General features: G+C 39.7%; 1 protein-coding gene across 1 annotated transcript; it reads right to left on the bottom strand.

The window, feature by feature from the left end:
- Positions 1-4,365: 4,365 nt before the first annotated feature.
- Positions 4,366-4,911, bottom strand: LOC126704665 (uncharacterized). Its single transcript, XM_050403698.1, has one exon. It carries the CDS (start codon positions 4,909-4,911, stop codon positions 4,366-4,368), a length of 546 nt encoding a protein of 181 aa, XP_050259655.1.
- Between the last annotated feature and the right edge of the window lie 7,381 nt (positions 4,912-12,292).

The raw sequence follows: 12,292 nt of genomic DNA, 5'->3' as shown, positions 1-12,292 counted from the left end.
CCAAGAAAGGGGGGGGGGGGGGAAAAAAGGCCAAGAACCAGATCGTCTCGAGGAGAAAGACTCCCCGAGCGAACATGGTTTAATTTTGTATGAACACCACGACCCGTTCAGTGACCAAGGCCTAGCTTTTCAAACCCACGTTCTACAAATTATATTGTTTAGGCCTTTTTACGTACAAACCCAATACTGTTTTGGGGCCGTCGAGAATTGAGTCCTTACAATATTAAATTATTAAGTTTTTGTGCCTATCAAACATTATCCAAAGAAGTGATTTCAAATTAAAATTTTTATCAACAGAAAAAAAAAATATATATATATTTATTTAAAAAAAATCTATAAAAAATTCTGCAATTTAGTGAAGCCACTTGACGCAACCACGACTTCTAAGCCCAACTTTCAAAGATGGAGTGACTCAAGTAGAATAAAGAATTCAATCCTATCTAATTGTGTTATGAGTAATGATTATCATATATTAATTAGTATGCAACTAAATTTTGGATATGATACATACGTACAAAGTGTACACATTGTTAAGTGTATAACAATTTTTTTTTTCCGCACTATATGGTATACTTTTTCTATTCTGTAGAAAATGTTTAGCATATTTAAATCACATTATGAATGTATAACAATACTTTTTCTCGTATCTTGTTTTGTATGTTTGTTTCTCAGCCCAACTTTTTTACGTGAAGCAGTATTTTTTTTTTTTTTTTTGCAGTATTTTTTTTTTAGAGATAAAAAAGAATTAGAGTCATGATTTTTTTATTAGAGATAAAAATGAATTAGAGTCCTGATTAATCTAATATTAATCTGCAGTTTTTTTTAGACATGAATTAGAATCCTGGTAGTATACTATTCCTTTTTATCAACGAAAAAAAAAAGATAAGAATAAAAAAAATATATATTTATTTTTAAAAAATCTATAAAAAATTCTGCAATTTAGTGAAGCCACTTGACGCAACCACGACTTCTAAGCCCAACTTTCAAAGATGGAGTGACTCAAGTAGAATAAAGAATTCAATCATATCTAATTGTGTTATGAGTAATGATTATCACATATTAATTAGTATACAACTAAATTTTGGATATGATACATACGTACAAAGTGTACACATTGTTAAGGGTATAACAATTTTTTTTTCCGCACTATATGGTATACTTTTTCTGTTCTGTAGAAAATGTTTAGCATATTTAAATCACATTATGAATGTATAACAATACTTTTTCTCGTATCTCGTTTCGCATGTTTGTTTCTCAGCCCAACTTTTTTACGTGCAGCAGTATTTTTTTTTTTTCCAGTATTTTTTTTAGAGATAAAAAAGAATTAGAGTCATGATTTTTTTATTAGAGATAAAAATGAATTAGAGTCCTGATTAATCTAATATTAATCTACAGTTTTTTTTAGACATGAATTAGAATTCTGGTAGTATACTATTCCTTTTTAGTTCTTTAAAAATCTGAAAATTTAATAAAATTTTTGCAATTTGCATTTTTTTAAGATATGAATTAGAGTCCTAGTAGTATAATATGATATGATTTTTATCTCTTTTTTTTATTTGAATTCTATCCTTAGGTAATTATATTCTATTGATTTTAGGGTTTATTGATAACATTTTAGATAGACACAATTGTTATTGATTTATTAGATTTATCCAAAAAATTTGTATATATCTATTCTTAAAATCTAAAAATTTATTAAAATTTATGCAATTTTGTGAAGCCACGTGGCGTAACTACGACGTCTAAGCCCAACTTTTATTATATATATAATATAATATAATATGATATGATATGATGTGTCAAAAATAATGTAGTAAAGCTGTAAAGATTAAAGAACGTAAACAAGAGGCAAAGGAAAATATGCTAAACTAAACAATAAAAAAAAATCATATGCTGTAGGGGTTAGAGGCTTAGAGCATTGCGCTACTACTATTTGCTGCCACTGCCAAGTGCAACTTCATTATACACTTTAGGATGAATGAGAATAAAAGAACTATCATTTTTAAGAAGAAGTTGGGCTCAATTTGAAGTTATCTTACTTACAATTTATTAATGGTGAATTAGTGATTGAAGAGGTGTTTTATGTGGTTTTTTTTTTTTTTTTTATCATATAATTATTTTAGTGAGTCGTGTAACTTGTTGAAATAATACATATAAATAGTCTTATAAATTAACACGCAGTCACATTATTATAGTTGAAAGTCAAGCCACTGAGAGAGATTTATTTTTTTTTAATTTTTTTTTTTTGAGAATATAAAAGAGATTTATATTTAGATAAAAAGTGGAATATGCTAGATAAGGAATTTTCCTTTTGAAAAGCAAATTCCATTGTTCATTTTCATTCTCTCCTTTCTTATCATTGTTAAAATATTGGTGCAGTAAGCTAGTAAGAATTCTTAATGCTAGTGTCACATAAAGTGGCACAATTTGTGCCATAACTCGTCCAGGTAGTGAGTTGTGAGTAATAAAGGTAGGTCTACCTGGGCTCACCATCATCCCTCTATCACTCACAAGTCACAACTCGTCACGTGAGTGAATTGTGCACCAACATTACTCTATCCAAACCATCCGTATTGTGAGTTCTGAGATTTTTTTTTTGCTTTTTATTTTTAAAATGGTCATGTGATTCGTGCCTATTGGAGTGAGTGGACTTTTATTATTTAGTATTTCACTCACTGGCTGTCTTTGTCCCGTGCCAATATCATCACTCTTCACAAGAAGCTTTCAATTCAATGCCTATCAAATATCAATCGCGATCGCCAAAATGTGCTGCCACGATATCTAGCTATGGATATTTGTTCGTGTTAAACTTGTCAAGTGATGCAAATATTTGAAAGAGACAAATAAAGAATGGTGTTAGTATATATATTTGTAGGATATCTATTTTAGTATCAGTTAGTGTGCCAAATTCAACCCTTAATATTGTCCAACTTAGGTCAACAACTTAGACATATATGTGTATTTTTTATATACAGAAAATGCACTGTTTATACACACATTACATAGTTTCTTTCAAAAATCTCTTTCTCTTCCTTTTTATTCCTTACAACAAGTGGAAGTAAAGTTTTAATGTAGTCTAAACTGTTTACATCTTCAATAAAAAGTTCTTGACGATTACATCTTGACCATTGAACTTGTTATTTACTATGAACGCAAGTATGATTTATATACTAAAGAAGCCTAAATTAACCCTAAAATTTTGATTGATTAACAAGTAATAATATATAGGTTTACAATAAATTTGAACATTGTGGGTCATGATATCTTTAAGAATAGAATTGTTTACTTTTTCTTTACTTCTTGAACATCTACTAAGCTTTTTTATTAGGTCAAATATTATAAAGATGCTTTTTTTTATCAAACCCTCACGGGACTTACATGGGCCCGCTATAAATGTTGACACACAAGTCAAGATAATTAATTCCTTTACAAAATAATAAGTTCATAACGCTCACCCACCGTCCTTCTACCATGGCCAACTGGGTCAACTATATATATCTAACAATGCTAGCTTGTAAACTTTTATTATTAGCGTTTATAGGCTTGCATAAGAGACCTTTACTAGATTGAAGCAACTAAAAGAGCATTGTCCATCAAAAAGTAGCAGTGGCTATGGAATTTGGTGGCTAATATTCTCACATACTTCTTATCATACATCCTCTATTTTAAGTTTTAAACATGAACAACATTAAAAATAAATAAATAAATAAAAACACAGCACGCAGGCATTGCATGTAAAATGATTATGAAAGCCATGAATAATGAGCTAGGAAGCATGAACACAGACATGGACACGGCTACGACATGAAAATATAAATAATTTTAAAAAAATTTATAACATGATACGGTTGATATGACACTAATATGACACAAGACAGCCAAATAGGAAAAATGATCGATACATAATCTTATTTCCAATTTTAAAGAAGTTTCTCAAACTTAAAATTGTGTAATACCAAATCCGTAAAGCAATGAATTGTTTTTCTAAATTCTAATGCAGTTTGATTAGTTCATTATTTTTACTATTTATAGAGATAACAAGAATACTTTTAGTGTTGTTCTTAAATCTAGAAAGTTTATCCAATACAAAAATAAAAGCTCAAAAAAATATATCTGGAAAAATTCTTTGGTATTATTCAATGGGAACCAGAATTTAAGGCACTGTAAACCTTTTCTTGAAAAAAGAAGAAGCAAAATTACACGTAGGGCCAGAAAAAAACAAAGAAAGTGAAAGCAGATATTCACGTATATATAATAGAAATATATATATATTTATAATAACCGCCATAACCGCCACAAACACCACCATTTTTGTTTTTTCTTAAAAGAAAAAGAACGAACAAAAAAGAGAAACCTGAATAATCATCAACTATGGGTGGCGATCCCCGTGTGCGGCGGAGACGGCGGTAACCTTGACGCGAAATTCCGTAACGGAACATCGACGGAATCGCGAGACGGCACTCCATTACCGTTACAGTTGCCGTAACCGTAACCGTAACCGTCGTCGTTTTCGCCCTCGTCGAAATTGAGGGCGTAGCTGAGAGGATCGTATTTGAAATCAGCGGAATGGCGCCTCCGGTGCCTCCCTCCTCCTCCTCCTCCTCCACCTCCTGCTCCGATTCGCGACATCAAGTTCTTGCACTTGTCTTTCAACTCCGGCGGTATGAGAGCATCGTGATTCACCAAGCACCGCTGCGGCCTCAGCTTCATCGACGTGCTCCGGTACAGCCTCGGCTCCTGCGAGTCGGAAGAGTAATTCACGGAATTGTCATCACGTTGGCCGTGACTGTGGAAGCAACACAGGGACGACTTGAGCTTTTGCTTGAGAGACGAGGAGGAGGAGGAGGACGACGACGGCGGCAATATCGACGAATCTTGGCTGTTGTTGTAGATGCGGTGGTGCTTGTTCATCGTTTTCGGTGGCGGAGACGACGGCGGCGGATGGGGCGGAGAGTTTTTGAGAAAAGGGGAGTTATTATAGTGAGTGGGAAGTGGGGAACGAGGAAGAACCGAAGAGGTGGTTTTAACGTTTTTTTAGAGCCACGGATCTTGAGGAACGGATCCAAGGTGTCAGGGGTATTTTCGTCTTTTCACTTTTTATATTTTTATTATAAAAAAAATTTTATAGGTATATCTTTGCTTGCCTGTCATGGAAGAATTCAGTTCTTAACAAGTACACTTTAATAAATATATTTTCTTTTTTTTATTTTTTGAGAAAATTTAGTTAGATTAGACTCACAAGAGCCATCAAAAAGGCCTATCTTTTGAGGGAATAAGCAATATATTTTCTTTGTTTCTAAAAGCAAATTTGTTTGAGAAATTCAACTCTACTTTCTCACGCCTAAAATGAGAGCAAATTGTGACGCCTACTATATTTAATGCCTATCTTATTTTTAATCTTTATAAGGGAAAAAAATAGATTTAATCTAAATAAAATTAGAGGAAAACCCTTGGTTTTGGATGAGCTTATAACTGGAGTATCTAAAAATTAGTGGATATGAAATATTATGGAAATTTAGAATCTAGTAGAATTTTGGAAAATGATTCGGATTGAGCGATTTAAATTTTAAATTATAATTTTAGAAATTGATTTGGATTGACCAATGAGCAATTTGTTGAAATCTCCACCAGATCGAGTAAGATCTCCACGTGATTATGGTGAGAGGTCTCCATTAAATCTGGTAGTAATTTTCATTGAATCTGGTGAGATCTCCACACAATCTTTAACTGCAATGAAGAGCCTGATCCGTCTAAATCGCCACTCTTAATTGGGTTGAGTAAAAATTTGACTCAATCCAACTTGTGGACACTCCTACACTACCAAATATATATTTCAATCTCAATTGATTTTAAAATTTAACTTTCTTTAACTTCTTTGAGGATTCTTAATCAATAAAATTTCTTATGCATTCCTTTTTTTTTTCTTTTTTTCTTTTTTTTTGGGAGAATACTGATTTTTTTTTTCTTAAAAAAAGAAAAAGAAAAGTATCTTAAATGTGAGAAGAGATTACTAGTATATTGTTATTGTTGTTATTGCTTTCAACTTTGTGTGTATAAGCCCAAAGAATTTCATATGAATCATATCCAAACTACATCATATTATTTTCTCACTTAATCACTTTTCCAGTTTAAACCAACACTAGTTTCCTTCAAATAATAAAAACAAAAACTAGGAGGGCTAAAAAAAAAGGCTCTCTCTCTAGCTTTGTTTCTTGTGCATTCGCTGTTGACAAACTAATAATGTGACATTTAGGGAGGAAGATTAACTTAATTGTAAATCAAATCTGTGGTTTACACTTTCAAGCTTCTCCTTGTTGTTTCCTTAAAAAAAACAAAACGTAATTATTAAAAGGAGTGAGAAATCAAGAACCTTAACTTCCTTTTCTATACAATGTATTATCATGTATTACGTATACGGATTCTCAAAAAAAAAGTATTACGTATACACTGCTCTTGAAGTTGAACTACTGTGACTTGGGGCAATAATTAATTGACTTAATTAAAAATTACAACTACGAAAGCCACTTGTATTGCCTGACTGTTTTTTCATGTATATTTTCATGCACCTGGGTTTCTGCGAAAGCCAATTCATATATATACACTAATAAAAATTTTGTTTGATGATGTGTGCAGTTGTACTTTATTTATTTATTAATTAAAATTCAACTCTCACCCCCAAAAAAGAGGGCAAATTGTGAGGTTTATAATTCTTAATTTTTGTAAGATTAAACCTATATTTAATGCCTATCTTATTCCTAAAACTAGCATTATGCCCGTGCGATGCACGGCTTAATCAAAATTCATATGTAGATAATGTAGGGGGGCGGTTTTGGGGCTCAGGCCCAACAGACGGGTGGTTCTGGCCCAAAAGTCCCTCAACAATGAATTTGTAGAGAGTAGGTTACAGAACTAGGTCTTTGATAGAGGAAACGTAGTTATGACCAAGCCATGCAACCAGTTGGACGTAAGGATATTCCTCCAAACTTTTGGAATAACGGTCCCTGGGGCTGTTTCTTCTGCTTCTATCCCCTTTCTCTTTTTCTATCTTTTTCTTCTTTCTGCTTGCCATCCACTTTCCATGGGGATTTCCTTCTCTTATATAGCATCCTTCCTAAGATCACGACCCTACACTTGTCAACCATCTGGCCCTCTACTTGAGTGCTTGTCCCATAGGTCATCTTCCCTTTTTTCTGTGAGTTGCACTGGCCAAGATAATTCTGCGTTCCTGTCCTTTTCACATTAATGCGGCTGGAAAAGTAGTTCCTTGGCATTTAATGCGGCAGTTGTGGTTGCCCCCCTTCCTGAACGTCACGCACTATTCTTTCGTATTGGGTGACTTTTCGCCATGTATGGAGTGTGAATCGGACACCCACTTGGCGAGTCCGAGGAGGTAGTCCTCCTCGGACGCCCCTAAATAGGCCCGGCCCAACATGGTTGGGATGGGATATCCTATGCCCATGCCTTTTCTTCTTGTTGTGGTTGGGCTTGGTACATGTACTATGGCCCAACATCGGCTGACGGAATTTACCCCCATAATAGCCCCTCAAAATGCCTGCCTTTTTTCTGGGTCTGAGGAGAAAAGGCGGGATTTTGATCCTCACTAGACGGCTCGTGGTGAATCACTGCTTCACACGTGTAGGGGGGAAGCACGCCTTCACGTGCCTCATTAATGCTGTGGGCAGTTAATGACCCAGGGGAAAGTAACACAGCTTTCGAGGTTTTACACTCGCCCAATCCAACGGTTGGAGGCAGGATCTACGGTGGACAGCGTTTCACGTGCCTTAGACGTGAGTGCGTCTGTTCAACTTCTACCGAGTATAATAGGCTTTGAGGGCGTTTGTCCCTCACTTTTGACGAGCATTCCAATATTCAGAACTTCTCAGAGCTTTCTCCTTCAGTCCGTTCTTACTTTCGCTGCCATTCTCTTGAAGACTCCTTCGAGCCTCTTACCCGTAAGTGCGCGCTTCTTCTCCATTATTCTTCATTAATCATACTGCCTTCAAGTTGTTTTAGGATTAGAGGGGATGGGTAGGCTTGAGAAAATGGTAGATTCTCCGGCCGGTATGGCGGGCTTCAGGGCGAAGTATCGTATCCCACCGGAGGTAGGTTTAGAGTACTGTCATCTGGAGGACATTTTGCTCAAACGGAGAACAGGAGAAGTCGCAATTCCAATGATAGCCTTCGTGGAAGGAGGAATGACTATTCCAATTGGGAGAATAACTAGGGATTACCTACGTGGTCATAGATTGGCCCCCCATCAATGCACCGCTAATCTGTTCCGGATCCTGGGGTGTGTCGAAACCCTGAACGATCAGATGAACCTCGGCCTCTCATGGCACGACGTGGTTCATCTTTATGAATGCCATAGGCTCGGTGACACATACTATCTAAAGTCTAGGACTGACGAAGTGAGGTTGATATCCTGCCTTCCGAAGTCCAGCAAAGGCTTGAAGGACGACCATTTGATCGTCTCCGAACCATGGTATGACGGCCCTCACTGTCCGACTAGGGCGGGAACGCCAGGTGGGGTGTCGTAGAACTAGACTCCGTGGGGAGGACCTTGGTTTCAAGCTCCTCCCCCTCCTTTTTCCCTTTTTATTTTAAACTTGTTGGTTTGGTTGCATGTCTCCTCGGACTAACATAAATCTTTTAACGGCCTTTGCAGACAAGGGACGAACATCTCCTCGGCTGAGCCTGGTCAATATCCTGGCCCTAAATTACCTCCTAAGGTCCGAGATCTTCGTTAGCGAGGACGGGCAACTACGGTCGGCTCCTTTGATTTTGGATTACACTCCACTCACTCGAGCCCAGGTAGAAGCCGGACAAGCTATAAGGGCCGGTAGTCCGAGATTAGCAAGGATTGACGTTTCCATACCAGGGTTCCTCGCTGATACAGACTTGCCTCCTATTCAGTTACCTCCCCAACGTGTCTTTCCCCCAGTAGTTATCCCAGAGGAGGAGGCTGGCTCTTCACATTCATCCTTAGAGGATCAGATAGACCAGTTCCAATTTACTGAAGAAGGGGAGGCTTCGGTTAGAGTAGTAGAGATCTTCGACTCTGACGCTGATTTAGACCGTGCCTCAGCGACTCCTGGTATTGGTTTGGTCATCGCACAATCTGATATCAGCGAGGACACAGAAGAAGAAGAAGGAATGGACCTCCAGCCGAGGACTGGCCTCAGGGGTCTTCTGTCCAACAGGTCCAAAGGGCGGACCTCCATGGAAGTCTCGAAGGGACAGACCGTCCCCAAAGCCCCCGCTCCTCCTCCCCTTCCCTCGTCGGGTGCGGCGCTGAAGCCTATGCCCAACCTAAGGCGAAAAAGGCCTGTAGAAGAGACGGAGGAGGGAGAGGTTGCCCGTGAGAAAGCCGGGCCTAAAAAGAAGGGCAAGAAAACGAAAGAGCCCCGAGAGAAAAGGACCAGGTCCACTGAGAGCCGAGATGAGGCGGCCACTCTGAGGGGATCACGAACATGGTCTCCTCGGATCGAGCTAGATGGCGCTCCAATCCTCTGGGATGCGACCCTATGGGAGTCCCAGCGAGAGCAGGCTTCGTTCATGGCCGAGGCGCTGTAGCAGCCTCTTCTCTTACCCCGTGATATGGAAGGCCTTAGGAAGATTCGTCAGCCAGAACTTTTCATGTCACTGAAGAGGGACATGGCTGTGGTAAGTGGAATCTCCTATCTTGTCTTTGTGTTGAGAACCTTCTTATTGTCTTATCTTAGTATCGTCTTCATTTCTGTCCGAGCGCAGGTCACCCAACAAATTTATGTTGCGGAGGAGTGGGCCAAGAAGGCCCGTGAGGATATTCATAGGGAGGCTCAGTCCCGTGCTGCGGCTGAGAGGGCCGCTGGCGATCTCAAACGAGATCTTGATCGTCAGGACAATGAGCTAAAAGAGGTGAAGAAGGCCAATGCGAGTGCAGAGGCTGGCCTGAAGAATGCTGAAAAGCAAGCCGACGAGTTGCGCAAGCAGCTCCGTCACTCTGAGGAAAGACTGTCAGCGGAGCAACAGGCGGTTTCTGAGCTTAAGGCTGAGCTTGCAAGGACCAAGGAAGAAACTCGCTTGTCCAGGGAGGTTGCCGAGAAGGCTGTGGCGGCTTCGTACGAACGTGGAGTTCACGATACTGAGGAGAGACTCGCCGAGGAAGTTGCCACCGTCTACAGGGAATACATCACCTCGACCTGGGGATTAGCCATGGATCGGGCAGCCTTCCCCGTAGATTCTGATCTCAGGAAAGCTGAGAACATCTTTTTCCCTGCGGAAATTCGTGAGATTCCTGGCGAGGTCGCCTCCACTGAGCCTTTTCCAGCGGATTCCTCCATTCCCGAGACTGGGGGCACGGAGCAAGCTACGCAGGGCCAGTCACCTGAGGACAGTCTTCGCATCAGCGAGATCCTTGCCCAGGCCCAGGAGATCGCCCCGGAGAACCCAGCAGCGGATGATCAGCCTGCCCCGACTAAGGGCCCTTAGGGATGTGGAATAGGAATTCGTCTGTTTTGATTTTTGTACTTCGTTTTGTTTAATCCTCGCTAATATTTCTGAACTGAGTTACTTTGAACATTATATGACAAAAGTTATTTCATTACATATATCGCTGCTTTATTCTATTCTGTTTTCATCATGAATGGATAATGGTTTTTGCCTTTTTATTGCTGAAAGTCAAGCAATAATAAATGAATACGTTAGAATGGCGACACTTTGTAAGAATCCGCGCAGGACTTGGGCTCCTTTTAACGCTTTTAAGAATCACAAATGGTTAAAACTTACTGAGAGTCGTTGCGTGGATAATTTCCCCTAAGTCTGTGGTCCGAGGAGCCATGCAGGACTTGGGTTCTGTTTAACACTTACTGAGAGTCGTTGCGTGGATAATTTCCCCCAAGTCTGTGGTCCGAGGAGCCATGCAGGACTTGGGTTCTGTTTAACACTTACTGAGAATCGTTGCGTGGTTAATTTCCCCCAAGTCTGTGGTCTGAGGAGCCATGCAGGACTTGGGTTCTGTTTAACACCTACTGAGATAATTGGGTGGTTAATTTCCCCCAAATCTGTGGTCCGAGGAGTCATGCAGGACTTGGGTTCTGTTTAACACTTACTGAGATAATTGTGTGGTTAATTTCCCCCAAGTCTGTGGTCCGAGGAGCCATGCAGGACTTGGGTTCTGTTTAACACTTATTGAGAATCGTTGCGTGGTTAATTTCCCCCAAGTCTGTGGTCCGAGGAGCCATGCAGGACTTGGGTTCTGTTTAACACTTACTGAGAATCGTTGCGTGGTTAATTTCCCCCAAGTCTGTAGTCCGAGGAGCCATGCAGGATTTGGGTTCTGTTTAACACCTACTGAGATAATTGGGTGGTTAATTTCCCCCAAGTCTGTGGTCCGAGGAGCCATGCAGGACTTGGGTTCTGTTTAACACTTATTGAGATAATTGTGTGGTTAATTTCCCCCAAGTCTGTGGTTCGAGGAGCCATGCAGGACTTGGGTTCTGTTTAACACTTATTGAGAATCGTTGCGTGGTTAATTTCCCCTAAGTCTGTGGACCGAGGAGCCATGCAGGACTTGGGTTCTGTTTAACACTTACTGAGAATCGTTGCGTGGTTAATTTCCCCCAAGTCTGTGGTCCGAGGAGCCATGTAGGACTTGGGTTCTGTTTAACACTTACTAAGAATCGTTGCGTGGTTAATTTCCCCCAAGTCTGTGGTCCGAGGAGCCATGTAGGACTTGGGTTCTGTTTAACACCTACTGAGATAATTGGGTGGTTAATTTCCCCCAAGTTTGTGGTCCGAGGAGCCATGCAGGACTTGGGTTCTGTTTAACACCTACTGAGATAATTGGGTGGTTAATTTCCCCCAAGTCTGTGGTCCGAGGAGCCATGCAGGACTTGGGTTCTGTTTAACACGTACTGAGATAATTGTGTGGTTAATTTCCCCCAAGTCTGTGGTCCGAGGAGCCATGCAGGACTTGGGTTATGTTTAACACCCACTGAGATAATTGGGTGGTTAATTTCCCCCAAGTCTGTGGTCCGAGGAGCCATGCAGGACTTGGGTTCTGTTTAACACTTATTGAGATAATTGTACAGTAAAACGACATCAAGTAAAGTATTTTTCATTAATAAAAGTACCTTTTCAGGTTATTTACATTCCATGGACGTGGTACTACACGTTCGTCCAAGTCTTCCAAAAAGTATGCTCCAATGCCAGCCACCTGGGTGATACGGTATGGACCTTCCCAGTTTGGTCCGAGCTTTCCCCATGCAGGGTTCCTCGCGTTGCCCAGGACTTTCCTCAGCACTAGGTCCCC

Source organism: Quercus robur, chromosome 2, assembly GCF_932294415.1.
Source record: "Quercus robur chromosome 2, dhQueRobu3.1, whole genome shotgun sequence".
Classification (NCBI taxonomy): domain Eukaryota; kingdom Viridiplantae; phylum Streptophyta; class Magnoliopsida; order Fagales; family Fagaceae; genus Quercus; species Quercus robur.
Note: the sequence above shows the minus strand (reverse complement) of the source record. Positions and strands in the feature narration are given on the sequence as shown.